Source organism: Chaetodon auriga, chromosome 16 (assembly GCF_051107435.1).
Source record: "Chaetodon auriga isolate fChaAug3 chromosome 16, fChaAug3.hap1, whole genome shotgun sequence".
NCBI lineage: Eukaryota > Metazoa > Chordata > Actinopteri > Chaetodontiformes > Chaetodontidae > Chaetodon > Chaetodon auriga.
This window is the reverse complement of record NC_135089.1, coordinates 2,599,672-2,627,608: the sequence shown is the minus strand read 5'-3', so window position 1 is coordinate 2,627,608 and position 27,937 is coordinate 2,599,672. Positions and strand designations below refer to the sequence as shown.

The 27,937-nt window shown below is 42.6% G+C and overlaps 3 protein-coding genes across 4 annotated transcripts; all 3 read right to left on the bottom strand.

Annotated features, from left to right (window-relative positions):
* Nucleotides 1–415: 415 nt before the first annotated feature.
* Nucleotides 416–16,264, bottom strand: LOC143333554 (myosin-1B-like). 2 transcript variants are annotated; one of them, XM_076751628.1, is made up of 38 exons: nucleotides 16,064–16,264; nucleotides 15,835–15,978; nucleotides 15,585–15,741; nucleotides 15,070–15,097; nucleotides 14,848–14,962; nucleotides 14,665–14,757; nucleotides 14,305–14,368; nucleotides 14,102–14,200; nucleotides 13,915–14,018; nucleotides 13,627–13,765; nucleotides 13,394–13,512; nucleotides 13,153–13,302; nucleotides 12,914–13,084; nucleotides 12,530–12,836; nucleotides 12,356–12,426; nucleotides 12,105–12,192; nucleotides 11,687–11,804; nucleotides 11,458–11,581; nucleotides 10,948–11,084; nucleotides 10,562–10,817; nucleotides 9,859–10,101; nucleotides 9,588–9,764; nucleotides 9,345–9,490; nucleotides 8,707–8,797; nucleotides 8,236–8,625; nucleotides 8,028–8,154; nucleotides 7,825–7,943; nucleotides 7,231–7,427; nucleotides 6,974–7,157; nucleotides 6,709–6,874; nucleotides 6,505–6,629; nucleotides 6,118–6,426; nucleotides 5,836–6,039; nucleotides 5,054–5,179; nucleotides 4,770–4,940; nucleotides 4,586–4,690; nucleotides 4,379–4,474; nucleotides 416–4,300 (listed from the first exon to the last, which is right to left on the bottom strand). In XM_076751628.1, the coding sequence occupies exons 1-38, from the start codon at nucleotides 16,262–16,264 to the stop codon at nucleotides 4,157–4,159; spliced, it is 5,805 nt and encodes a 1,934-aa protein (XP_076607743.1). In that variant the 3' UTR covers nucleotides 416–4,156. The 2 variants fall into 2 exon arrangements, with proteins under 2 accessions (XP_076607743.1, XP_076607744.1); XM_076751629.1 differs by having other exon boundaries at nucleotides 16,085–16,255.
* Nucleotides 16,265–21,843: 5,579 nt separating this feature from the next.
* Nucleotides 21,844–25,639, bottom strand: sco1 (synthesis of cytochrome C oxidase 1). The gene is made up of 7 exons (XM_076751885.1): nucleotides 25,349–25,639; nucleotides 24,761–24,877; nucleotides 23,605–23,695; nucleotides 23,300–23,497; nucleotides 23,115–23,207; nucleotides 22,373–22,488; nucleotides 21,844–22,287 (listed from the first exon to the last, which is right to left on the bottom strand). The coding sequence occupies exons 1-7, from the start codon at nucleotides 25,517–25,519 to the stop codon at nucleotides 22,138–22,140; spliced, it is 936 nt and encodes a 311-aa protein (XP_076608000.1). The 5' UTR covers nucleotides 25,520–25,639; the 3' UTR covers nucleotides 21,844–22,137.
* A 193-nt stretch (nucleotides 25,640–25,832) lies between these two features.
* tmem220 (transmembrane protein 220) lies at nucleotides 25,833–27,549 on the bottom strand. Its single transcript, XM_076751886.1, has 6 exons — nucleotides 27,348–27,549; nucleotides 27,230–27,259; nucleotides 27,099–27,159; nucleotides 26,676–26,799; nucleotides 26,344–26,403; nucleotides 25,833–26,237 (listed from the first exon to the last, which is right to left on the bottom strand). Exons 1-6 carry the CDS (start codon nucleotides 27,453–27,455, stop codon nucleotides 26,105–26,107), a joined length of 516 nt encoding a protein of 171 aa, XP_076608001.1. The 5' UTR covers nucleotides 27,456–27,549; the 3' UTR covers nucleotides 25,833–26,104.
* Between the last annotated feature and the right edge of the window lie 388 nt (nucleotides 27,550–27,937).

Below are 27,937 nucleotides of genomic sequence, written 5' to 3'. Positions count from 1 at the left end.
GAACTGTCATTAGCTACTTAGCGTTTATGTTGCGTTTGCTGTTCAGAGAGTCTATAGCTCATCTCTCAGGTAGTGAATTAATCACTGTATTTATTGTGATAATGTTTATTTAGTGACAGAATCTCTCATTGTGTGTATTTATGGGTAGAAACTATACGTAACTCAGTGTCTCCATGATGCATCGTGACCTTCATGTTCATCCTGGATTCAGGGACCACCTGCTCATTCACCTCCAAGGCACCTTGCTGGGCTTAACTGGATTAAACTCGACACAGATGTCAGTACAATGTTGACATTATGTTTTTGGAGTGTGTCATGAGAAAATGAAATACTGTCTTTTTTTTTGTCAATGTACAGATAAGAAAGTCACCTGAAATTGTCTTTAAGTTTTTCCTTTAATTCTTACATTCCCAGCCTTAAGTACAATTCATGCATGTGAACCATGACTTTAAAGTGGGCTATTTACTGAAGTAAAACACAGCTACATGTATGACCACGTGTAATAAACTACAGGGGGGACCCCGCTTACTTGTGGTTTTATGCTATTCTATATTCTCTAAATCAACAGTATCCAACAAAAACACATTTTACTGATTTAAAAAGTATCACAAGATAAAAAGAAACTCAAACAAGTTCTGCAGCTTAATCCGCATTCATGCATTGTTTTATTGCATCAACAATAATCGCTCCTAGCTTCAAAGAGTCATCAGAAAAATGGCAGTGCGTCACCAGCATAATGGATGCCTCATAAAAACATTAACAATTAGTTGGAACTTGTGCACAAAGAATTCAAATGGGCCAAGAATGGCGCCCTGTGGCACACCACCAATTAAAGAGGCTGACGAAGAAACAATCATGTACAGAGACACTGAACTTGATACTACAGAGAGAAGATTGGAATATTTTTGGGCAAAGACTAAATCTTGGTTGCATTTATATTAACCTTGTTTTAAGCAGCAACGTATTTAACGTCCTGTTTCTCAGGGTATTCTATGCTGAGGTTAGTGATAGCCACCAGTCACCTTGAGAGAAGTTGTCCACTTTGTCTGCTTTGTTTGTGAGTTAACACACTATCTGCTGTGTGCTATACTTAAGGCCGTGTGAACATCACAAGCGGGTAGCAACACATGATGACCGCTTTGTACCAGATTTAGAATAAGCATGGGAGAGTGTTTGAAACCTGAGCTCTCATCATATTAGTGTGTGGAAGCAAGTGTGAAAAGCAGCTTGTCATCTAGGAAATACATCACATCATCTGCTAATATCGAGCAGTAACGCAGTGTAACAAGGAGAAATCAAAGCTTAAAATCTTATTTATATGAGAGTAGATTAGTTCAAATGTACTTATTATGCCTCTTTGAGTAAATGCTGTTTCTCCATTGACTTAAGCAGATGTCTGATTATTGTCGCTGTCCTGTGAAAGAACGTGTATCTCCAAAACGTAAACTTTCAATGATAAAAAAACACCACCTCCACATGGTTCTAACAATGGGGGAAAATCCAGAATACTCTAGAAATGGTGACATGAATATACTTAAATATAAAGACGGTGAACAACGTAAAAAAGAAAAGTGTGAAAAACGTGATGTTGCTGATTTTGTTTCATCTCCACACGATGCTAATGTTTAGATTTCATGTTGGGGAGGACGATTCTGTCCATGTCAGCAGGAAACTACAGTCTGCAGCACTGCTACCCTGCTAGCTTGGCTTAGCTTTTAGCAGGAGTATTTATTATTTCTTTTATCTGTTATGATCATATCCAATTAAAACAAATCTCCATCTCCATTACCTCCATCAGTATCAGAGTAATTTTTTTCAACAGGAGGAAACAGAAAAAGTGGATGAATTAGCTTTGACTTATGCTCTCTCACCGGCTAGCCCGGGAGAGTAGTCCCTGCAGTTTGTTTATTCCAGTTTGAGCAAATTTTGGAAAGAAGCTACACATTTCTATTGCGAATGAACGTTTCTATAGACAGATCCTGGTCTTAACTCAGTTTGTCCAAATATGCAGTTCCTGCGTTTTGACAGTTTTTCTGGACTCCTCCTTTCGAGTATCCTGGATTTGTTTACTGCATATGCTCTCTGTGTAAATCTGTTTACTTCAGTGTTCTGAGAATAAATAAGTGATGCTCTCATAGGAATATTTTTGCTATGAAAACAAGCCTAAGTCTTCACTGTGAGTGAATGTCTCTCAAAGCCTGGCTGGAAATGTTTGTCCCAGCGGATCCACTTAGTGTCCTGTCTCAGTGCAAACAACAACCTGTCAGCTCCTCAAGTGCCGCCCGTCCTCCTCTTTGTACTTTCTCCTCACTTGGAGGTTACCTTCAGCGTTTGTGCGTAACCCTCCTCTGCTGAAAGTCACTCAGTAACTCGAACCCTGCTTCACAAGGATTTCGACAAATGTCATGAACATACCAGCTGCTGCTGATTACTGCCCCGCTGACAGGAGTGAAAAACCTGGATTTTGATGTGGTCTGTTTGAACTCTCAGGCTCCTCTACGATGGCCAAATGTCAGGCTTGTTATTCGGCTTTTCCTCTGATCTCTGGTTTTTCAGCTGAGCCGATGCTAATGTGATTTTTACAGTTGACTTGGTGAGTGACTGCAGTGTTGATGGGCAGATTTTCATTATCAGCTGCGTGCTTCAGTTTTTAGTTATATAACAGTGTGATAGCAGCATGTCATGTTGTGTTTTCTGGCCTTTATTTGTCTTTATTAGACAGTGACAGCCGGAGAGAGACAGCAGAAGCTGACATGGAGCACAGGGCTGGTCAAACCCAGGCCCCTGAGATCAGGACTCAGCCTCAGTATGTGGTACCTGCCCTCCAGGTGAGCTACTGGGACGCCCACAACCAGGTCATTTTAATGCGTTAACTTTTCCTCATGTATGCAACTAGATATTTTATTATCAATCACATCAAATTTCTCTGTCAAATCTCTGCTTCACCTTTCTGCTACTTGACAGATTCAGGATGCAAATAATAACAGCTTCTCGAGGGAGGACAGCATCAGATTTTATGGTCTTTATTTGTTCGAGAGACTGAACAATGCTTAAGGAATAATGTTGAACAGGGACAGAGTGTCTCCATGTTTTGGTGATCAAGAGTTACTAATTCCAAATTAGAAATACTGTGTTTTTTTAAGAATGTCGCTGTCTGTGCGCTTTTGTTTCTTTTATTATTATTTATTAAATAATGAACATCTTTTACTAAATAGATCTGACTGAAATCCAGACGCTGGTTAATATCCTTCTGAATATGTGATGATACTCGGCCTGCAGGGAGATTACAGTCAGATTTATTAATATTATTAATTTCCCATGAAGTTCAGACACATTTCAGTGCTTGACGGCACAAAGCCTTTCACAAAAGCATTTTTCTGTGTCTCAGTGAGAATGAGGTTTTAGTTCAGGTCAGTGCATAAATATCTGCCGCGTCGACACTATTCCTGGAACATGTCGAGCTGTCACTGTTTACTTTGCTGGGTGTCGACTGATCCCGGGCTTAGCAACACAGAACGGTGAGCAGATGCTGTTTGTATGCGAGAAACTTGCTTTTGAACAGTTTTAAAACTGTCTAACTCGTCAGTCTGTCCTTACACAGACATCGACGGTGACAAAGGTGAATTCAAATGACTTGATCGAGCGCCACCAGCAGGTCAAAGAGTTCATTTGTTTAACGCTTTGGTTTATGACTAAATACTTTAAAGACTAGTGACATTTGCGTTAGCCTCAGCTGTACTTTGTGTTTAGCACTACTTAGCAAATGCTAGCATGCTAACAGGCTAAAATAATATTGTGAGCATGATAAAGCAGCTTAGCATCAGCGTGTGCATTGTCACTGTGAGCATGCTGATGTTAGCATTTAGCTCAAAGCACCACTGTGCCTACATTTTCACAGAGCTGCTAGCATGACTGTGGAAGTTTGGTTTATGTTAGTATCTTTATGTTATCTGTTCATATTTAATTTTCAAATAATGTTGAAAATTTGTCCAAAACACAGCTACTGTCCACACCACAAATCTCAAAGTTTCAATTTTCAGGTGTTTGTTTTTAGCGCAGGTTGTGAAAACCAGCTCGTCACACAAGGAGAAAAGCAATGTTTTGGAGATACATGGTTTTCACAGCGCCGGTCGGCCTCTTGTGCCAGCGCAGATCTCTATTCTGCTTTCCCGACAACATCACGGCTCTTCGCTCGTAATTTATTCAGCTGGGATTCTGCGATATCGGCTCGTTCCTCCGCCTCCTCCAGTTCATGTTGCACCTTCCGAAATTTAGCCAAATGCACGCTGGTTTGTTCCTCCTGCACGTCACAGAAAAGGAGTTTTTTAGGTTCACGTCAAGGTAACATTTCACACAGTTTTCATGTATTTTTACTCACCGCCTCCTCACACTGCCGCTTATATGCTTTGACTTTCAGCTGCAGTTTGTTGACCAAATCCTGGAGTCTCGCCACATTCTTCTTCTCCTCCTCACCCTAAAACGTTTCAGGGATTCCTCTCACATCTCATTTCTGCACATTTCCTCTTCAGATTCCAGCAGTTCAATCTCACAATGACACAGTTATATAACAGGATGTAGCCTTTACCTGATAAGTGAGCTCTTTAATTTTCCTCTCATATTTCCGCACTCCTTTCATCGCCTCGCCGCTGCGTTTCTGTTCTGCCTCCAATTCATTTTCCAGATCGCGAACCTTAAAAGTACAGCGAGTTTTAGTCAGTTGTCGCTCTATTTTTCTCCACGGAATGATTTCGTCCTTGTTTGATTCGTACCCTGGTTTCCAGTTTCTGAAGCTCTTTCTTCCCTCCTTTCAGGGCCATCTGCTCGGCCTCGTCCAGGCGCTGCTGCAGGTCTTTGACCGTCACCTCCAGGTTCTTCTTCATCCTCTCCAGGTGAGCGCTGGTGTCCTGCTCTTTCTTCAGCTCCTCAGCCATCATGGCGGCCTGTATGCAAATGGGAACTCACTGTGAAATTTAATCTGCACGACCAAAAAGTCCATCTGTTGCTCATTGAAATGGCTCTCTGCAGTAAACTGGATGAAAGCGGGAAGACTCACATCCATGATGGCTTTTTTGGCCTTCTCATCTGCATTCCTCGCCTCCTGGACAGTGTCCTCCATCTCTGACTGCAGCTGAGTTAAATCTGCCTCCGTCTTCTTTTTAGTGTTTATGAGGCTGGTGTTCTGATCATTTGACGACATTTAAATGGGACACATTCAGTACAACAGTGAGCAAATATGGAGATTTTGAGAATGAAATGTTCAATGTGCAATGTTCCATTTACACTCGGTACTAAAATCGGATCAGTGTTCAGTAAATGATCTCATCTTGTCTTTGTGTTTATCTGGTATTTTTAGAGAGTTTTGACTTTGTCCTCCAGAGAAAAACCTGCAGCAAATCAGCACCAGCCTCCCTTAAAAAAACAGAGAATTTGTGAGTTGTTGAGTTTGGGGACACTTTACAAACTTTGTGAAACACTTTCTATGAAAAGGTATTTATCCCCTCATGTAAATTCAGCAAGTGTGATTCATGAAATGATGCCTTGTGCATTCCTCATACAGCATGTATTTACACTTTGCATCAACATGCGTTTTTCCTTATCTGGATAACATGTCCAGACACAGGTCACATTTTAATACCAGCTGTAAATGAGATCTGAGTCGCAAAATAAATGACAATTAACAGTTTTGCTATAAATAATCTGTATCGCTGTAAATAAATCTGACTTTTTGAGTGGAAAAAAGTGTAAATTAGCCATTGTGTTGAGCCTCGTCCTGCCGTGTCCTGCTCGTTCTCTGCAGTCCTGGTCAGTGTCCTGTCCTGCATGTCGTCTCCTCACCTGGGAGTGCAGTAGCTGAATCCTCTCGCTGACGTCGATCAGCTCCTGCTCGGCCAGCTTGCGACTCCTCTCAGATTGCTCGAGCGCCGCCATCATCTCCTCGTTCTCGGCCATCATCAGGTTGTTGCGGCGCTCCGTGATGGCCAGCTGTTCCTTTAAGTCGTCTTGACTGTGGAGAGCTTCATCCAGATGGACCTGGGTGTCCTGGGACAGAAGGCTTGGAGCTTAAAACCCAATATTTCAGTCTAACACTAACGCTCTATGAGCAGCACATCAACAAACCTTCAGCTGGGTCTGCAGGTTCCTCAGCTGTTTGGTGGCCTCGGCCGCCTGCCGGTTGGCGTGACCCAGCTGGATCTCCATCTCGTTCAGATCTCCCTCCATCTTCTTCTTCGTCCGGATAGCGTCGTTTCTGCTGCGTGTCTCGGCGTCCAGCGTGTTCTGCAGAGTGTCCACGGTTCTCTGGTGATTCCTCTTGAGCTGGTCGATCTCTTCATCTTTCTCCGCCACCTTTCTGTCCACTTCTGACTTGATCTGGTTCAGCTCCAGTTGAAGGTGCAGGATTTTGGCCTCCTCGTGTTCCAGGGAAGACTACGGAGAGAATAACAAACACTTGAGTTTGTGGTTCCTTTAGCGAGAACTGCAGTGTGATGGAATTCAAGCACAAACCTCTACTTCCTCCAGAGCTGCCTGGGTGTCTCTCCTCTCCTGCTCAGCTTGCTTTGCAGCTTTCTCCAGCTCGTGAATAATTTTGGCAGATTGTCCAACTTGCTCGGTGATATCTGAGATCTCCTCTGAAAAATATAAAGCAAGATCAAAAAAAAAACTACAGCTCTGAACCACCAAATTGCTGATTTCCAGCAGAATTCTTACGTTGAAGGTTTTTATTCTCCCTTTTCATGGTCTCCAGATGATCCAGAGCCTCTTCGTATGAATTCTTCAGCTTGAACAGTTCTGTACTGAGACCTCTAGTCTCTCTCTGGGACACTTCCAGGTCTGATTGACTCTCCTCATATTTCTGTTTCCACTCAGCCAGAATCTAATAGAGGAGACAGCAGGTAGAATCAATGCGGCCTCAAGAAGATTCAAATGAGAAGCTGCTTGTGAAGAGAAAGAAACTGAAAAAAGACGACGACACCTTGTCGAAGTTCCTCTGCTTCTTGTCCAAGGCGGCGCTGGCTGCATTTGATCTTTCCAGCTCCACCATGAGATCCTCGACCTCAGCCTGCAGCCGCTGCTTGGTTTTCTCCAGAGATGCACATTTCACATTGGCCGCCTCTGTCATCTCCTCCGACTCCTGCAGCCGCTGGGCCAACTTCTTCCTTTCAACCAAAGACAAACGGTGTGAGAGTGTAAGAAACCCATCAGCACTGCAACACGCGACGCAGTTCTTACTTTGCCTCCTCGAGCTCTTCAGTTCGCTGGATGGCGTCCGTCTCGTATTTGGTTCTCCACTGAGCCACGTCGCTGTTGGCCTTGGACAGGCAGCGCTGGAGCTCAGCTTTGGCCTCCTGCTCCTCCTCGTACTGCTCTCTGAGCAGCTCGCAGTCGTGTCGAGCTGACTGCAGACTGTGAGCCAAGGCGTTCTTGGCCTGAAAAACCAGAAGCATGAACAACGACAGTTTATTGGCCATATGTGTGACCATTCTCTGAGAGTGTGTGAGTTAAAATTTTACATGGTCACATTAGTGGTCCAATCTGGTAGAAACATCATCCTGTTCTGGAAGCAGCATCAGATCCACTGTTTTAGATACATGAGTGCACCAATCACCAAACTACATCCACCAAACTGAGCGCATCTACTCATCGATGACAGGCTCGTGCTCGCAGGATGCAAACAGTAATGCTGTCCTCCTGAGCTGAGCTGTAACGTTAGCTAGTAGTATCAGTTAGCTATAAGCTAATCTCCTGGGTAATAACTATTGTGGATTAAAAAACAGTAGCAGGACTGTGACAGACTATATCAGACTTTAATTGCGTCTTTCAGACCTTTATTTCTTCATCCAAAAGTCTCTTCAGCTCTTCGATTTGATGGCTCCCAGCAGATTTGGCTCTGCTCAGCTGGGACAGACTGATCTCCTTCTCGTCCAGCAGACGTGTAAATTCTCCTTTTAGGATAAAGACACAAACAAACTGTCCACCTCGATCGTTCCCTTGCATCTTTTTAAATAATTACACGTTTAGAAACGAACCGTTTTCTGTTTGCAGACGAGCACTCAGTGTCGTATAATCACTCAGAGACCTCTGGGCTTCGTCTGCTTTGGTCTTGTATTCATTCATTTGGTCTTCGAGGCTCCTGCAGAGCTTCTCCAGATTAGCCTGAAATATTAAGCATCGGTTACAAAGAGCAAAATTAAAAAGAAGAAGAATAAAGACAGAAAGCATGAACGCTTCCTTCACCTTGCTTTTCAGAACACTCTCCATGTTGCTTGCCATGTCGTCGATTTCCATCTTCAGCTCACTTTTCTCTTTCTCCAGTTTCTGCTTGACTCTCTGAATGTTGTCTATCTGATCGCTGAGTTCGGCCACACCGTCGGCCTGTTTCTTGCGTAGGCTCGCGGCGATGGATTCGTGCTGCAGGGTGGACTCTTCCAGGTCGCGGCGCAGCCTCTGAAACTCGGCGTCGCGCTTCTTGTTCAGCTCGGCCTGAGCAGCGGTGGCTCCTCCGGCCTCCTCCAGCCTCTCGCTGATCTCCTCCAGCTCTCTGGACAGATCGGACCTCTGCTTCTCCACTTTGGCTCGAGCCGAGCGCTCAGCCTCCATCTCCTCCTCCAGCTCCTCAATGCGAGCCTGCAGGCAAATTGTTCTAACTTGTGTAGTATATTAAAAGAATGTATTTAATAAGTATTTAACTATTGTTATAAATCATACCTGAAGCTCTTTTATCCTCTTTTGTAGTTGAGTGCCGAGGGCTTGCTCGTCCTCCATTTTGCTCTGCAGGTGGCTGATTTCAAAGTCCTTCCTGAAAAGAGCTCATTTTCTTCTTATCAGCACATAAAACATTTACTCTTTGAAGTTATGTTTCATTGCAAAGGGCACAGTTTTTACAATTCAATTGTGGATGGATGGATGGATGGATGGATGGCCTGTCTGTTCAATATGCAGCTGGAATCAGCAGCTGTTAGCTTAGCTTAGCACAAAGACTAGAAGCAGTGGGTAACAGCTAGCGTTCTAAAGCTCACTGATTAACATGTTATATCCTGTGTGTTTAATCCTTTTAAAGCTAAGAAACACTAGTTTACCATCACAACATATCATTTTACACATTGAATTAACCTTAAACTAGCGAGCTAAGGTAACGTTTGCTAAACAACAGCTGTTGCAGTTACAATTAGGCCTTAATGGTGAATGGTACAACACTGGATAACAGAGAAGAGGGTGAACTCTTACACTGTGATATCTATCTGACATGACATGATAGTGTTCAGTGTCAGCACTAATTCTTAAATCTAAGTATTAAACCTCTTTGTGTTTCAGGATATACTCCTTTGAATAATCAAACAACTTACTTTTTCAGTCTTTCTTCCATTTGCTGTCTCTCATTCTCCAGGTCCATGATGGTTTCCTGGGACAGCTTCAGATCTCCCTCCAGTTTTCTTCTGGATCTTTCCAAGTCTGCACGCACCTTCTTCTCCTGCTCCAGGGAGCCCTCCAGCTGCAACACATCAACCAATGAAACCAGACCGGGGAGGTGATGCAAACGGTGTTGCTGATCCAGTTCAAAGAGAACGATGCTGTTGTTCCTCACTTACGTCGTCAACCTGTTGCTCCAGCTTGATTTTCGTCTTCATTAAACAGTTCACTTTATCCTCCTCAGCCTGGAGGTCATCTAACGTCTGCTGGTGCACCTCCTGCAGAGCTTTGATCTCCTTTGAAGACTTCATCAGATTCTCCTCCAGAGTTGTAAGCTCCTCCACCAAATTCTTCACCTAAACAGAGGAGCATTTTTAAAGTTAGAGTATTAGTATACTTAAACCAAACGCAGTCTGAAAGGTGTGATGTGATGAGAGTCTTCAGAGGCACCTTGTTTTCTGTGGCGTATTTCTCCTTCTCCACTTTGGCGATGGTGAGTTCCAGGTCGTCGATGTCTCTTTTCAGCTCCGAACATTCGTCCTCCAGCTTCCTCTTCTTGGCGGTGATTTCGGCGTTGATCTCCTCCTCTTCCTCCATCCTCTCGGAGAACTCTTTCACTTTGGCCTCCAGGTGGATCTTGCTCTTTATCAAACCTTCGCACCTCTCCTCAGCATCGCACAGGTTCTCCCTCTCCTTTAGAGCAGGGGCACGACGGTACAGTATCATTGTTAGTTACTTAATCAATTCATATAATAAGTTCCATGCAGTTATTTTTTCTATTCTATTCTACTTTTTTTATATCTATTTTATTTTTTGACTGCAAAACAAATAACATTCCCATCCTCCTTAGCTCTACTTGTGTTCAGTGCCAAAGCTAATGTTCTAGTGTTATCATTGGATTAACAGCTGATTCCACAGCTCCTTCCTGCTCTATATTCAGTTTTCACTTTGTTGAATTTCAGTCCTGCTGTGTCCAGTTTCCCTGCAGGGATCAATAACACTTCCTCTTATCTTACATTAGAATTGATTATGCAGTTGCTGAATTTCAAAAAAAAAAAAAGAGGAAAAAAAGACTTTTCTTTCCTAATCTCTTTATCCGACACAGTGAAATCAATACAAACAGACCACTTTGTTCTTATGGGTGTTTACATACTGCTTGGATTTGAAGGTAAAGGTCATTTTTCTCCTGGACGAGCATGACCATTTTCTCCTCCAGCTCCTTCCTCCTGGCCTCCGACTTTGCAAACTCCTCTTTGAGTCGAGAGAACTCCTCTTTCATGGTCTGCATCTCCTTCTCGGCCTCCGCACTTCGTAACAGAGGCTTTATCTTGAAGTAGAGTCTCATCCAAGGCCAGTTCTTCACGTTCATGAATGAACGGATGTTGTACTGGATGATGAAAATGGACTCTCTACGGAGAGAAACAGCAAAGCAACAGAGAATATTTAACAACCTATGAAAAGTGACCATTTCAAGGCCTACCATTACTAAATTAAAACATTTTTGTGGACTATGACACATAAATGTCAAAAAATAAAGACCTTTTCTTCGACATCTCCTTGAACCTCAGCCGGGTGACGTAACCTCTGGCCACAGCCTGGATGCGAGTCATCAGCACAGCCAGCCGTTCGTCCCTCATCTCCTCCAGGAGACCCAGGAGGCCGGCTTTGAAAAACACCTGCGAGAAGATAAAACGTGAGAGGAAACTAATTTACTGTCATTTAGGTTAAGCCAGAGCGAATACTATTTCCTGATTATTTCACAAAGAAATGGATAACGTGGTCTTAATGAAAAGTCTATAATGAGAATTTAAAACAGTCCAGATGGAATCATTTAAGGTGGTTTAGCAGCTAATATATAGAGTCTCTTGAGTCCATTAGGCCTTTAAATGAATGAATTAATCGAATTCATTTACTTGTCATATTATGGAACGATCCAATTTGTAATATCACGGTGTATGGTTTTACTGTTTTACTGTAAGTAGCTGGACTCTGTCTGATATTTGAGAAACTGTAGCCACAATAAGTCCACAAACAGAAGCAAACAAATACCTTTGTGTACCCAAATCTGTACTGGGCGTGGTCCACATCGATGGAGGACAGCAGCTTCTCTGAAGCTTTCTTGCTGTCAATAAACTGGCCCTCAGGGATGGCGCTGGCGTTCAGAATCCTGTATCTGTCTCAGAGGTGGTTGAGGTTCAGACATGGGTGACTTTCAGTAAGTGTGTGTGTGTGTGTGTGTGTGTGTGTGTGTGTGTGTGTGTGTGTGTGTGGTGTATACCTCTGCCTGAAGTCTCCATAGAGGATCCTGCTGGGGAATCCCTTTCTGCAGATCCTGATGCCCTCCAGCACGCCGTTACAGCGCAGCTGGTGAAGGACCAGATGGTGGTCCATGGACCCTATGTGGACGAGGCATCATGTTTACAAGGCAACATAGACTGCAACTACTCTCATGTCTGTACGGTGAACATATAGCATATGAGGCAGCAGCTTGTTAGCTTAGTTTAGCTTAGCTTCACGTAAAGACAGGAAATGGGCTTGCCTGCCTCCACATAAAAGGTAACAAAATTCACCTTCCTGCACCTCTACAGTTCACTAATTAACATGTTCTGTCTCCTTTGTTTGATCGGAACTCACTCGATCTTCTCATCTTCCCTCATTAACTTTATAAAGCTCCGCTCTCCCCGTCGTCTTCTTACCTGGCATCTTGGTTTCATTGGGGATGATGCATCTTACAAAGTGTGGATGTGTGGACCTGAGGTTGGCCATCAGTTTATTCAGGTTTTCCTGCAGGAGATTCACAGATTATAGTCTATTAACATGAAATGAGTCTGCATCTTAACTGAAACTGCTTAGTCTGTGCATCAATACTAGTACTACTGAGGACCAACATAACCACACTGACACCAAAGAAATCCATCAATGTAAATCGCTTATTATTGGTTATTACCCTGAAAAGAGCTGAAACTGTCTGGAAAGATGAGCCCTTTTTCTTGGAACTTTTCTTACTTCCATCAGCAGCTGTTGCAGAAACAAAAGAGAATACAATAAGTAGTAAATTACATGTTTTTGCTGTACAGTTAATGTAATCTCACTGTTGTGTGTCTGCGGTCAGTGAACTCACCGTCAGCAGATGCATACGTGGCAAAGAGCTGAGAGAGCAGCTTCAGAGAAGCTTTTTGGTAAAGCTGCACCACAGTGTCATTCAGCGGGTCTTTGTTTTTTTCCAGCCAGCCGCTGATGTTGTAGTCCACCGTGCCGGCGTAATGCATGAGGGAGAAGTGGGCTTCTGCCTTCCCTTTGCTGGGTTTGGGCTTCTGGAAGATGCTGTTCTTCCCCAGGTGTTGGTCGTACAGCTTGTTCTTGAAGGAGCCGTCAGTCGCCTTTGGAAACATGCACTCCTCTTCCAGAATGGAAAAAATGCCCATCGGCTGCAGGAAAGAAAGCTGATTAGTGTTCAAATGTGAGCATTTACTGCTGCTGTGAGCGTTTGTTTGTTTCTATGAACCTTTTCAATGAGCTCGATGCAGGCCGCCAGGTCCATGCCGAAGTCAATGAACTCCCACGCTATTCCCTCCTTCTTGTATTCCTCTTGCTCCAGCACAAACATGTGGTGGTTGAAAAACTGCTGCAGCTTCTCGTTGGTGAAGTTGATGCACAGCTGCTCCAAACTGTTCATCTGGAAACAACACAGCGTCAATAAATACAGACTTTGAGTTTGGTGGATTTCATGCAGGCGTGATTTACCTCAAAGATCTCAAACCCTGCGATGTCCAGCACGCCGATGAAATGCTGTCTTGGTAGTTTGGTGTCAAGCTGCTGGTTGATCCTCGTGACCATCCACAGGAACAGCTTCTCGTACACGGCCTTCGACAGGGCCCCCATGGCGTTGTTCACCTGCAATCGAACACAGTCTTTTAATTCAGCTTTCAATCAGACTGAAGGTGGTGAACAGACGCTTTCAGATGCACAAACATGTGAACTGTACCTGCTGTGGAGTCTGACCTTTGGTCACATACTCATTCCCAACCTTCACTCGGGGGTAACACAGAGCTTTGAGCAGATCAGCGGAGTTCAGACCCATCAGATAGGCGACTTTGTCTGCCACTGAGGGACAGAATCACACACGGAGACGTAAAGCAAACAGCAAGCTGTCCCGGATGAAAGATATGAGGTTAAGAGTTCTGGTTTCCAGATGCAGGGACGGCTCAGATGGCTCACCCTCGGTGCCGTCGGGCTCCGCCTGCTCCTCCCGCTGCTTCTGCTTGAACTTCATGTTCCCGTAATGCATCACAGCTCCGGTCAGCTTGTAGATGCCCACCTTCTCCTCCGTGTTAAACCCCAGGATGTCGATGGCGCTCTGAGAAGCAGGATGGTATTTTTACTTTAGCTCTTCTTCAATACAGTCATTCAGAAACTTTAGTTTTATTACTGGAACTGCAATTTCAGTATCATGAAATATTAGTTGTGTGATGTCTGTATATATTCAGTAAATATATCTGCACTCACATCCGTGGCCATGAGCTCCTCAGTGTCATTGATGCTGAGCACAGTGATTTCTCCCTGGCTGATGAAAGGGTAGTCGTATGGATTGGTGGTGATCAGCAGCATCTCTGAAATGAATGTTATTGATTTGTCTTCGCAGCAGCAGCATTAGTTTAGGAATCAGAGCAGATTCAAACTGAAGGATATTTACCGATAAGCTCGGGCTTCTTGTTTGACATGATCTGATAGAAGATGTGGTAGCTCCGCTCTGCCGGCAGCTGAAACGTCACTCTGGATTTTTCCAAAAGGTCTGATCACAAATATAAACACAAACAGAGATAAAATACTTAATCTCATCAACACTCAGAGCAGCAGTGGAATGAATGTAAATGACACTGATTTAAGAAAACGTACACGTTTCAATATCAGCTGACGCCAACTTCCCCTTTGTTCCAAAGTGGATGCGGATGAATTTTCCCTGGAAACGTGATTCAGTTATTATTCAAGTCTGACAAAAGAGCCACAAAATATTACAAATGAAAAGACTCAACGGGCTTATCTTATCTTATCTTATCTTATCTTATCTTATCTTATATTTGCAAACTGACTGAACACATTCTAATTTTTCATTTTTCATCTTGTTCCATCAATGTAACAAAGTTGTTTTCTTGTGTTCAGAGATTGATTTCCTCATTATCAACAGAAAACAGGATTGAAACATTAATCATAATTATCAATAATAATGGCCACCCTCAGCTTCCGTACTGAACTCACAAATCGAGAGGAGTTGTCGTTCCTCACGGTCTTGGCATTCCCAAAAGCTTCCAGCAGAGGGTTGGCCTGGATGATTTGATCCTCCAGGTTCCCCTGCAGCACATTAACACATGTGTTAAGTTGCATCACAATGTTTCATATGTAATCGATAGATCGATTGATTGTTTGATGAGCAGACTGAACCTGTATTCTGCCGGCCGGCTGCTCTTTCTTGCTCGAGTCTCCAAATGATGCAATTGTTGCAAAATACTGGATGACTCGCTTTGTGTTGACCGTCTTCCCGGCACCAGATTCTCCGCTGATAAAAAGTCCGACGTCACATGAGTGAATGGAAACAATCTGAGCATCTTTAATCTGTAATCTGTAATCTGTAATCTGTAAACAGCACGCTGAAGTCACACTTACGTGATCAGGATGGACTGGTTCTCTCGATCTGTTCAATAAAAGAAATCATATCAACTAAGTACATTTATTCAAGTACTCTACATCAGTACGCTGTTGAGGTACTTGAATTTTTCCATTTTATGCTATTTAATACTTCTACTTCACCACATTTTAGAGCCAAACGTTTTCCTTTTAACTCCACTATATTTATCTTCTTAAGTTACTTAAGATTCAGATGAATAAAAAATATGATCAACAAATAAAACATTGATTAAGATAAAAGAACAGAAAGTTTGGGGACAATTTCCAAGCTAGCAGTGTGTAGTGGTCAAAATTAGCTTCACATTTAGCAGCTGCAAAATTATAGTGATGAACATATTAATACATCAGTAATACTCCAATAATACATATTACTCTGCTATAGGCCATAATGAATACTTTTACTGCTGGTACTTTGAGTGTAATCTGATACAGATACTTCTGTATTTTTACTGAAGTAAAACATCTGAGTACTGAGTTTTGTGATGGGACCAGACCTGTGAGCATGAACTGGTAGGCGTTGTCTGAGATGGAGAAGATGTGGGGGGGCGCCTCCTGACGCTTCTTTCCACGGTACCCGGCCACCACCTCCGGGTTGTAGACCGGAAGCCACTTGTAAGGGTTCACAGTCACACAGAAGAGTCCAGAGTAGGTCTGTGGACACACGATGAAGACATTATGAATCAGGACCTAATGAAGTGAAACTTCAGAAGGCTGATTGATTGAGTGTTGATTATTCGTGGTCACATAGATCATCCAGGCGGCGTAGCGCTCTTTGAGGTTGAACAGCACGGCCGGTTCGTGGAGGTGCGTCAGCAGGGCCATGTCCTCGATCTTGTCAAACTTGGGGGGGTTCATGGGTCGAATGTCATCCAGGTGCACGGTGACAACCTGGAGAGTGAATTCAAAAGGCGCAGTGAAAAGAATGGCAGATGAAAGATGGCAGATGGTTTGATTCTCTCTAAAATTCACCCACCTTTCCATCCTCAGCCTCCACGGTGACTTTGGAGCCATCCTGGATTTTGATTTTCCCCTTCACATACTCCTGCTTGGGGTCGGGCACAAAGATGGCCGTCTTGGCATCAAACACGGTGTTCTGCGCTGCGATTCTCTCCCGCTCTGACTTGCGGAGGTACGGGGCAGCCACCCCAAATATTTCCATCTCGGCGTCACTCATCTTACTGCAGGACAAACAGGATCGACTCAGGAAGGATAAACAGATGCTGGTCAGGTAAAACTGGCTGCAGCTACTTACCAGAGAGCTGCAGGCCAAACAAACGATCAAATGTTTGAGAGTCTCGTCTCAGAAGAACGTCACAGTCCTCTAACGAGACTTTAACAGCTTTTATAAGCGACGCTCGGGCCCGTTTCATGGCGGCTTCCTCTCCTATATTTGGACATCTGGCTTGTACGCCACTTTGGAAAAGTCAAGTATGCCCATTTTGTATTTCGAACTGTCTATGTATAGCTGTATTGTGTCACTTTTAAACGGTTTCAGCTGTAATCCTTCAGACTGTCCATTAAAAAGCAATGAACGCTAAGGACCACAGCTTAGAGGGCTTACGGTCCCGACACGGCGGGCCTCATTTTCTGGGATCAGGGAAGATTAGGTCTGTTAGGGTGTCGCTGAAATTCTGGCATTGGCTGTCTGGAGAGCAGAGCTGACCACACACGACTGTTTGGGTTTGTGTTGGGAGGGTTGACGGGCAACATTTAGCACATTCCAGACAGAGGCCTGTCGCCATTAACCCACATTTATTAAAGATGTTTCTTATGGTATTTCTCATTAAATATGTTTTTAATGCAGAGTTATCTTTATATTATACAGTGTTGGCAAAGTCATCATTGATGCATCATATGTCCTCGTTCTGTTTTGTGTTCTGAGCCTTTTTTGTGCAGTTTTTTGATGTGCTGTTGTAACACGCACTTCAATGTGTAATATTTTTTTAGATGTCATGTCTGATTGTGCCTTTCTGCGTCCCTGTTTAAAGTAAAGTAAGTACAGCCAATCACCTGAAGGCCAGAGACATGCTAACTGAGTTACACACTTAAGCTGTAACGAGTCTTTGGTATATGACCAGTGGGGGGCGGTGGTGAGGACATTTGAACCCATGTTAGCTGATCTGTCGGTCTACCTCTTTGGTCTGGACTGAAATATCTCGCCTACTTTTTGATGGATTAAATTTTGTAGACAATAAGGCTGCGAAATGATTAAATGAATCACAGTTAGCAGAGAACGACTCCTTCGATGTGTCCTCTAGCGCCACCTTGAGGTTTGTCGTTTTGAGTGAAATGTCTCAACAACTATTTGACTGTTTGCAATGAAATTTGGTTCAGACACTCGTCAAAGGTTTAATCTGTCCAGTTCTCTTAATGAGCAGAAAACTGCAAAACTACTGACACCTCAGCTGTACTTTGTTTAGTGCTAATTAGCAAATAGTCCTCAGCATGTTAACACATTAGCATTAAACAGCACTCTGCTCACAGAGCTGTTCGCACAGCTGATGACTTAACTCCACATCATAACTCCATCAGTTAGGGTTCATTGACCCTAAATAAGTAATCAAGTATCTGGTCAATCAGCAAATTTCTGACACACTGATGCAAACTGAATTATACTTGTTAAATGATGATGTTTTTAACCACTGATGTCTGAGCTGGGTGCTTGTAGAGCTGGCTTTTGATTTGTCCCGTCACAGACTCCTGCTTCAGGTCAAGCATAAAAACGGCCGTTTTGGCATCAGACAGCATGTTTTGTGGCTTCTCTCCTGATCTGGTTTGCAGAGGTATGCGGCAGCGGCCACATTCACATAGTTCAAAATCCCTCTTGAGTTCCAAAGCCGCATCCCAACTAACAAGGTTAACAACAAATCCACCATGACTCCACGGATCCATTCAGAATCCTCTGAGTGGGTTTCCATTAATGTGCCTCAATCACCAAAGTCAACACAGCACAAACATGTGCTTTTAAGCTCTCTGCATGTTTACTGGATGCTTTGCTTATTGTGTTTCATCTTCTCCCACATCAGACTGAGCGAGCAGTGATTTTCTCTTGGGGTTGACATTAAGAAGTAATTCAAGCTTGAACTCTCAGATGCACTTTAATGTTTCTGCTGTTAAAAGCTGCTTTAACTGCAGCGGAGAAGTCATGAACCAAATACTGACGATATCCTCTCAAACTGGAGTCCATGCAGAGGTTAAACTTAAAACGAGACTAGTTTAATATTTTACACAAATCGACAACAGAGTGAAGAAACCACGAACACGTAAACTTGTCAGAAGTTGCTTCTTCAGAGATGCTTGTACGACCCTTGAATAGCTTCGGGAAACCGTGTCTGACCGTCTCTGTAACCTTTTGACCATCGTGTTGCATTATGGGCTAAAAACAAGGATATCTCAGCTTCTGCTGCTTTTAATGATCTCTTGCAAGTCCTTAAACTTTGTTTGTACAATTCTGAAGGACACCTTGAAGAAAGTTGGTCCGACCTGACATTGATTATTATTTCCTTCTATCTTCTCCTATCTTATTGCGATGCTTTATTCTCAAGCCTCCATCAAACCACATCTTCTTCATCCCTCCAGCACTGAAGTCTCTGCAGCTGTAAACTCAAACTGATTTTCACCCTTTGCACCTTCTTTGTGATGTGTCATTTATTGATGTGTACTTCTACTCACTGCTGCTTGCTGTATGCTACATTAAAACATCAAGCATTAATCTGCTTTTGCACGCAGAAAATTACCTTGTCTTCCTTTTTCAAGTTAGCACAGACATTTTAGTCTGCTCGACTGAGAATCAACGAATTTCTCAACCCCGAGCAGGGGAAGCGATGTGGTATTCTGGAGGGAAGACATGTATGATATGGGCATTCTGTCTGGCAGGGCATGGTGCTGATTTAATAGCCTCTTAATGTCACTTGAAGGTCTGGCAACAGCTGCGATTATAATTGGCTCTGGGTAGACAAGCAGAGGCCGGGCGGGCGGACCAGCGCGGGGACTTACAGTACGCCGACCCCTCCGTCACGCCTCAACACGGCAGCAAACATGTGAGTGTGTGGAAGTTTGAGTATGAGGAGGCCGCGAGACTTGAATTCAAGGGTCACAGGACAAGAAAGAAGAAGCAAGGAGAAAATCCCCCTCAGCTGGTTGTGCAGGAGAGAGGCCGAGGCCTCATCCCGGGGGAAAATAGATCTGACGACGGGTGCATCTGCACCAGATTAGAGGGTCAACGGGAGAGACGAGGACCGGCCCAGGAGTAAAGCTACTGCCAACCACACACAGGATAAATGTCTCAGCCAAAAGATGGCAAACAACAAATCATCTCAGGTTTCTCTGAGTCATGAAGCACAATAGGACTGTTGTCACTCAAAGGCCACTTTCCCCGACAGATTAAATCCATCACTCCATCTGTGAACCTGAACTACAACGACCACGAGAGCAAGAACTGAAATACTTCTGGACTGACAGCGTGATTGATCGGCCCACGAGCCGGCTGACTGTGGGAGGCATCGGTGGAGCCTGAAGGCCTCGCAGATCAATCGTGCTGTCAGTCCAAATGCAGCTCAGTTCTTTCAGTTTATGCTTAAAGTAAAAATTTATCAGTGCAGAAGATGCGACTGAAACTTCTTTTATATGAGAAGTAAAATTTATATTATTGACGATAAATTCCTGGATACACTGTTCATGCGGGGGATTTTCTGCTCCCCATAGGAAGTGAATGGGATCTTGCAGTGATGTGTTTCAGGCAGGAAATTATACATTTCATCTGGGGCAATATTTTAGTTGTATATTTTTTCTCAACTGTGCAATAAAACTATTTATTATCCATATTGGCAACAGTATTTTTATAAACTGTACATGTTGTGCATAAAACATAGATTCAATTTCCTTTCTCTTCAACAATATCTCAAGGATGTAACGACCCCGGTTGGGATCAGTAAAGTCTTATTTTATCTTATCTTAAATGTGTTTAAGATATTTAAGACGGTAAATGGGTTTAAGATAACTAAGGCAATAAATGCAAATGAAAATAATAGATGTAAGGGTTGGCTGTTCACTTCAAGGTTTTCAGTACTGTGTTGTGTCGTTTTGTTGTGTTTCCATCATTTTGTCTGTTTTAACTTGACTGATTTCGCCACATTATGAGCTGTGCCTCAATTCTACAGTACAAACTTATAGTATTCAGTGTGTAGGCTTGCTTCTGTGTATTACCATTACTCTTTTGCAGTTATTTTGTACCAACAGCAGCACTGATGATAAACTTTACAGTAAACTTTACAAAGAAAAAGCTAAATGTTTCTCCCAAGATGAACTGAAGACTTGAAAAATGAATAAATTCCTTGATTCAAAGGACAAGTTGAACCTGCTCAAAGGTTTTGTTGCTACAGCCTTTGGTCTGGTGTGACCATTAGTTTATGGAGGCTAACGTTCGCTAAAGTTAGCAACTTCAGCGGATATTACAGGTTCATTCAGATCAGCAGCTTGTCTCTACTTATGCTACAGCTACCCAGTGTTTTAGCATTTAACATTATCCCATAATTGTAGCTACGACAGCTGCTGTTTAGCAAATGCTACGTTAGCTTGCTAGCTTAAGGTTAACCTGACATGTTAAAAAAAACGTTGCTGTGGTGAGCTAATGTTTCTTAACCTTAATTCTTGTTGTTTAACACTTTGGTGTTTGTAAGGATTGAAAAAACATGTGAATTAATGAGCTTTAGAGGTGTGGTGGATGAGAGCGTTACCTTTGGTCAGAGCTAACGCTAGCTGCTTCCCCGTTTCCAGTCATTCCACTAAGCTAAGCTAAGATGAGCTAAGGAGCTGCTGGCTGTAGCTTCATATTTACAGTAAAAATATGAAATTGGTATCAATCTTCTCATTTAATTCTTGGCAAAAAAGTGAATTCACATGTTTTTCCTTGTTTTTGTCATTTTTTACGGTCCTAAACTTGTGATCTCCTTAGAATTACAGCAGTTTGTGTAGAACTCAGTAACAGCTAACGGCTAGAGAGAGCCAAATTTAGGTTCTTACACTTGGTTTAATGCCTCCGCCTTGTCTAAAACTTTGAAGTTTAGTTAAAAGAAACCATGAAAGCAAAGGCCTCTGAGCTGTTTCGAGTGACATGCAAAGGAAACGAACAGACCAAAGGCTCAGGAGGTTTTTTTTTTTTTTTAAATAACTTATCAATCCAGAAATCAACCTGTTCCATTTTGAGAGCTCCATGTGACGGCGGGCAGAGCTGAAAGGAATGAGCGAGCTGTCTGGCCGAGGAGAGCCGAACAACTGCTGTGTTTGCTTTTCTAATCCGATCTCTAAAGGAGGAACACGACAGGTGTGCACGCAGAGATATTAATAAATCGATACCGGCTGGAGGCAAGGCCAGGTTGGAATAAATGTTCTTATATACATCATCGTTCCCATGTGGTCTGCTGAGGATGGAGCACATATGACATTCAGACAGTGACAAACTGAATTAAATGTGATTTTTTTCACTCTTCAGACAAATATTATATATCAAAATGTGCCCAGCATCCTCTGTTGTCTCAGATGTGGAAAAACCAAAACGCAAGAGTTCATATTTTGGGGATTTGACAGGAAATGACTCGTAAACTCTTAAATAGAGACACTGAAGGCAGTTTCAGTGGCAACACAAGAGGCTTAGTTAGAAGTTAAAGCAACATACTGCTGGCTAAATGCAATGATAAAATTTCTATATTTCAAGAAATCACTGCCCATTAAGCACAAAAAACACCCAACATGTCGCTGTGTTTTGGATTTTATCAGAAATCAAAATGTTCACTTCAGTTTCAACATTTGTCTTCAGGTATTTCCTCAATCTTTGCACCAGAAATCAGAGATATGGAGCTCACTGGAGCTGATGTGTGCAATTATTTCAAGCAGGAAGCAGCCTGATTCTGAAACGGATTCTGGGTAATAATGGAGACTGGCATCAGGCCCTTTTTCTTCTGCACAGCACTCACTGAAAGGAAAGTTACTGCAGACACGTTGGAAATAAATACACCAAGAGGACAGAATCCGTCTGTCCACGGTGGACTTTTAACGGCCTTCTGCTTTTGTTGCCTTCTTGTACTTTCTCATGTGTGCTGCTATCGAGTTGGTGATCTCCACACTTTTTTTGTTCTGTCCAAAATAATCCATAAATTCTCCGTCAGGTCCCACGAGGTACATGATGATGGTGTGATCGACCTGAGGACGAGAGGTGGAGTTCAGACAGAGATATTTCCCCTTTTAACTTTGTGTCGTTATGACGTGTTTTTCAGTCAGAACTCACAATGTAGTCGTTGTCTTCATCCTTTGGTCCCTGGCTGTAATAAACTCTGTAGGATCTGGACACCTGCTCAACCTGAGCGGTCGTTCCTGTCAGGCCAATCAGCTTCGGTGAAAACTCTGAAAAACAGACTGTGTGTTAGACTTAAAGCAGTAAAAAGCAAGTTAACTGTGATAGACTTCAGTTTATGGATAAATAAAGCTGTTTGATCTCATCAAATCTTTTAAACATCTCATTCCTGAGAATATATCAGTCATTTACAGCAAATCTGGGATCTTTCACCACACTTTTAACATAGAAATGTGTATAATTCATTAAAAAATGGGATTTTTTCTGCTTTTCTGTTGTTATTCTTTCAAATAGATGAGATTGTGTGCAATATTTTTAGTGGGACAAGAATCCCTCTGGAAAGTGCTCCATCTTGGAGGTGTGAAATACAAAGCCACACTTTCACACATCGACCTGCAAAGACGCACTGATTTCAGGATGCTGGTTTGTTTTGTTTTGTTGTCTGGAGATAAGCTGCCATTTCTGTGTGACAAATAACTGCAATAAATCGGCTGCACCTGAAAAGTCAGACTTGATTTTGCTATTAGAGTCACATAATCGTGCTAATGTTTGGATTTTTCTCTGGAGAAAAAAGATTTTGGCTGAAATTCTCAGAAAATGTCATCCTACTGAAGAACCACAGTCAGTACATGTGAAACTGAAGGGGCAGACACAGACGGCTCATGAGGTTTCTTACCTTTCACATATGCAGCCATGGCCTCTGCTGTGTCCCTCTCAGGGTCGATGGTGATGAGGATCGGCGTCAGGTTTGGAAGAGACTTTATTTTGTCTGTGGAAAACAGAAAAGCGAGAGCAGGATGTTTGAGAAATGGAGGACACGGGACATTAACTTTCTCTCGTGTGTCGTGAAGCTCTTCTTACCGATTTCATCCACCACTTCAATCATCTTCTCTAACTCGTCGGGGCAGATGTCCGGGCAGTGAGTGAACCCAAAATAGATGAGGACCCACTGGCCCAGGAAGTCCTCGCTCTTGGTGGGTTTGTTGTTGTGATCGATGAGCGAGAACGGACCCCCCAGCGCTGGTCTGCCGATGGATTTGGTCCGCTCTCTTTCTATCACTGCAAAGTTCAACAGTTAACAATGAAAGGTTTATTGATTAGCATCTTTATGGTTCATTTACATATTAACTGCATGCACTCTGTGTATCGAGTGGTGAAATACTCACTTTCTTCCTTTTCTTTCTTGAAATATTTCATCAGTCCGAGCAGAGAGCCTCCGATAGCAAACGTTATCGCTAAGGATTTCCATGTCACAGGCTTCAGAGAAGACATGAGGAAACACAATAACAGAGGAATCTTTACATGCAAAGACTGCTGAGTTTATTTATGCTGAAGCCTTTTAATCAATCTGTGAGCTTCATCCCGCAGTGTCTGAAGCACTTCAGCTGATGAAGAGTTAAGAGATTCTCCTCTCTAACAAACTCTGATGAGTTTAAAGGAGAGATCATACTGAGCTGATTCAATTAGAGGCCTGATCCATTCCTTCATTAACATGCTGCACGCCTCGCTGTGTGGAGGAGACTGGGATCAGTCTGATACGTGTTAGGAAACATCAGGCTTAGATGCTGCTTTTCTAACTTTGGAAAACAAAATGTCACAAATAAACACACAGATCTTAATTTGCTGAATTGTTATTTATTATTAATTTAATCATAAATTAAAGATCCAGTATGAAACAATACAAAAGCATCAAATGAGAGCAAAATGTGAGCAAGGCCTCATCTGACCACTGAGGGGCGCTGGAGGCTTGTGAGGAGACAGTGGGACACGCAGATGCTGTCAACATCTCCAGGACAGGTGCACATACCTTGTGTTGCATTATTAGCAACATCCATCTTTTCCCATCATGCTTTGTGCTGGAAGGAGCAGTTTGAGTTTTCAGGTCTGGCAGGTCTGAGTTAACAGGTATTCATATACTTTCACTGCTTGAACAAAACTTACATCACTGTCTGAGATGAATCATTATCTCATAAGAAAAATGATTGTGTGGGTCCCACGAGTGAAATTATTTCACAACATTTGAGTTTAAGTGGTCATTTGACAATCTGATTGTATTTAAATGTTGTTTTAAAGACCTTAATCCTTATAAACGGGTTCCTGCATCTGTGGGCAAGGGACCTGAGGAGTGGTCTGGTTTCTGTTTGTAGTCCCTTTATAGTTCATGTAGTATGAACCAAAAACCACAACATCTCAAAACTAAAGGTGAGCGAATTATTCAGGTCAGAGCCGTCTGCTATGGAACTTCCTGCCTGAGGATCTGAGGCTGGCAGACATCTTTGAAATCTCTTCTCAAACTCAGCTTTCCACATTAACTTTACTTACCCCAGACTTCTTGGTCTTATCTCCTGATGTGGGCGGTGGAGGTATTGAGGAAAATGTTCTGGAGTGTTGACGCAGCCAGTGAGTTGTTCTGCAGGTGTGTCTCTGACTCACATTCACCTGTTAACCAGTTCATGCAAGAAAAAGAAGGTGGTTTGAGTTCAAGCCTTACATCACAATACACAGCCTTTGGTGGCTGTCAACATATAGGAATCACACCAAACTCCATTCAAACTTTTGACAATTTAAGGTGTTCTATTATGGATGGACAGGTGGCGTAATTGGAGATGTTTTCTAAATTATTGAGTGTTTTCTTGAATACAGTTACTGCAGCTAGTTTTCAATACGTTGTTGGCGGTAAGAGAAGCTTCTTCTAATATTTCGACAATGTTCTGACATAAAAATAAACTGATGCACGATAGAAAAATGTTTCCAGAATAGGTTTAACTAAAATTATGATGGTGATTATGAAAGTTGCGTTGTTAGCTAAAAAACGTGGCTTTGTGTCGCCATAAGTGCGAACGCTAAATTGCTAATATTCTGAATGGAGTTTGGTGTTACGCATGATAGCGACACTTCGCTTTGACCTACCGGGCAGCAGTGAACTCTCAGCGGTGACAGTGTGTGTTTCAGCCCAGCTTCTCTCCATAAAACAGTGTGTGCCAGTCTGACAGCTTCGGTCTGGGTACATTTCTGTAAGACTTTAACGTTACTGTAAAACAACCGACAGGCCTGTCGGTGATATAAAGCACTCAGGGCCATGTTTGGTCCTTGACAGAACCGCTGCAGAAACCAGGAAGCGTTCACAGGTTTAGAAAACGTGAAAACTAAATGGAAATAACGCCATACAAACAGCTGGTCTAGAGTCAGTTCTATAATTTCGTGTAGGCTTTAACAGGACTATTCTTAACTGGAATGGCTGCACTCAGATCTGTAGCCATTAAGCTGTTACTAAACACAGGAAATGACGTATTATTCATCTTCTTCTCTTATACTTTAAGTCGCTGTGCTCTCTGCTGCCCTCTGGAGGGCTGAAAAATACTCGAAGAAAAGAAAAAATAAACGTGGGACTTTTATGATTAACTTTGTTTTTTATATTTCATACAATTTTATTATTTACACATTGTACTCAAAAAATATCGTAGCTGTAATAGTTTGATTAAATAAGAAATAATACTAGTACAAAATTACACATTAAACTGACAGCCTTTAAATGCACTTTAGCTGTCATAATCTGTATTTAATGATACTACAAATGGTTCACTTAAGCAGCAATCTTGGTCTTGGATTTTCAGTCAGAGAACAAAAGGAATATTTAATTAACCAAAAAGAGGAAGAAACTGATGTCTAAATAGCAGTTTTACAATGCGAAGGCCAGTTCGTTCTCAGCTCCTTATTGATATAGTAGTAAAGCCAGGCCACAAAGGGGAAGACCGTGATGGCAGCAGCTGTTGAGACTCTGAGCATCCCAACTGGAGCCCTAACAGACAAGAGTGAATAAAGTTTAGGAAAAAAACTAAACCTTTTTATAGTTGCACATTAGACCAGCTTTATTTGAAATACATCTGCTTGTGTCTTAATTTTACCTTCCAGAGTGGCGACACAGGAGAAGCCAAGCAAGCGTCAACATGAGACCAGAAAATTCTCTGAAGGGGGAAAATCCATTAAATGTACAACTTTCTTATTTTTATTTGAATCACTTGTGGTCACAATTTCATTTTTTAAGCTTTATTATCAGTAATAAAATTCATTAATAATGACTTCTGAGTCTGTAACCCCCAAATTCATCACGTTTTAACTGTTGTGTTACAGTGAGAAGTCTAACACTGAAATATTTCGAGGTGTACAAAAGCAAGACAGCTGCGGCAGCCTCCACACCTACTTTAAAGAGTCCAACAGTAAGACAGTAAGAGTGTACCTGCCCTCCTCCTGGTGGAAGATCTCTGTGATTCGCTCTTTATCAAGGCTCCATCCCAACATGGCAACAACAGCACTGGAAACCATCACATGGAGATCAGCCACGCGTCTCCAGGGCAAAGTCTCTGCAAAGGAGGAAAACATGCAAAAAGGTCAAATGCACAAATCAGCTCTGCAGTGCGGAAGGCTGAGCTTCACCGAGCTGTGCGGTCATGATGAAACCACTTGATGGCGCTATCAGCACTGGAAAAAATGGAGTTCAACAGACTAAAGTGAGGAAAACAGGAAAATCAGTCACACGACAGGAAAATCTCAGAGAGCAGCACGTCTGCGTTCATTGTCATTTTAATGACGTTTGTGGTTTTAATATAAGATTCATGGAGAAAAGTGGCTCTAAACAAACTCACTGCAGGTACAAACTTACCTGTCACACGAGGGTTCAAGCCAATGAAAGCACACAGGAGTGCAGGAACTCCATAACCCACCTGTAACGGACAGGTGGCGTGAATAACGAACATCTGACAGCAAAGAAACGAATCCGCGAAATGACCTTACCATCCACAGCCCTGCGTCTGGATCATTGACCTGAAATCAACACACAACAATGATCTTTGGTGAATGATCAGGATTTAAGAGGATACAGGAAAACCTTTTGAACAAATCAAACGCTCACCTGAACATATGTTGCCAGAGCGAAGAATAAAGACATAAACACGTTGCAGACTCGCCAAATCAGAGAAAGCCATGACTTCGTGTGCTTCTCTTTACAAACTTCTCCCATCGTTGTCCCTAACCTTTGACTGCCCCGCCCGGGCCTGCGGGACGTACAGAGTTCGAAAGCGGGCGTCCGTGTAGTTTGATAAAACGGTGAGGGGTTTTTTTATATATATATTTATTTATACCGACTTCTGCATTTTTCACAGGTTTACAGAAAATCTCAGTTGACAAATTATTTAATGCCACACGGTCCTTTTTTGACTTGCTTTAAGCTAACAGGTCGGCATTACGAGCGAATGTTCTCTTACATTTTTAATTTTGGTTTGTGTAACCGTCAGTACTACATAGGGGGACACAGCCCTGTAGCTCAAATAGCATTTTTTAATATGTCTTATAAAAAATCTTCCTAAAAACCCCACACACGTCTCTTTCCCTTCACTACACTGCATTAAATCTTAGAGGTTTCATGTTCTGGCTGCTTCGTACAACAAAACGAGCGCACACCCTCCACGACCGCAGTGACGTCAAGGTAGCCATAAGACAGTG

Excerpts from the sequence above, each read along its gene's own strand:
- LOC143333554 (XM_076751628.1), bottom strand. The coding sequence starts at position 16,264 with ATGAGTGACGCCGAGATGGAAATATTTGGGGTGGCTGCCCCGTACCTC. Across the intron at positions 13,513-13,626 it reads GGAGCCCGACGGCACCGAGG|TGGCAGACAAAGTCGCCTAT; the intron begins GTGAGCCATCTG and ends TCTGTCCCTCAG. Across the intron at positions 6,875-6,973 it reads AGCAGAGGAACTTCGACAAG|ATTCTGGCTGAGTGGAAACA; the intron begins GTGTCGTCGTCT and ends CTCCTCTATTAG.
- sco1 (XM_076751885.1), bottom strand. The coding sequence starts at position 25,519 with ATGGCCCTGAGTGCTTTATATCACCGACAGGCCTGTCGGTTGTTTTAC. Across the intron at positions 23,696-24,760 it reads ATAAGACCAAGAAGTCTGGG|CCTGTGACATGGAAATCCTT; the intron begins GTAAGTAAAGTT and ends TCTTCTCTGAAG. Across the intron at positions 22,288-22,372 it reads ATGAAGACAACGACTACATT|GTCGATCACACCATCATCAT; the intron begins GTGAGTTCTGAC and ends TCTCGTCCTCAG.
- tmem220 (XM_076751886.1), bottom strand. The coding sequence starts at position 27,455 with ATGGGAGAAGTTTGTAAAGAGAAGCACACGAAGTCATGGCTTTCTCTG. Across the intron at positions 27,260-27,347 it reads CTCTGGCAACATATGTTCAG|GTCAATGATCCAGACGCAGG; the intron begins GTGAGCGTTTGA and ends TGTTGATTTCAG. Across the intron at positions 26,800-27,098 it reads CTTGAACCCTCGTGTGACAG|AGACTTTGCCCTGGAGACGC; the intron begins GTAAGTTTGTAC and ends CCTCCTTTGCAG.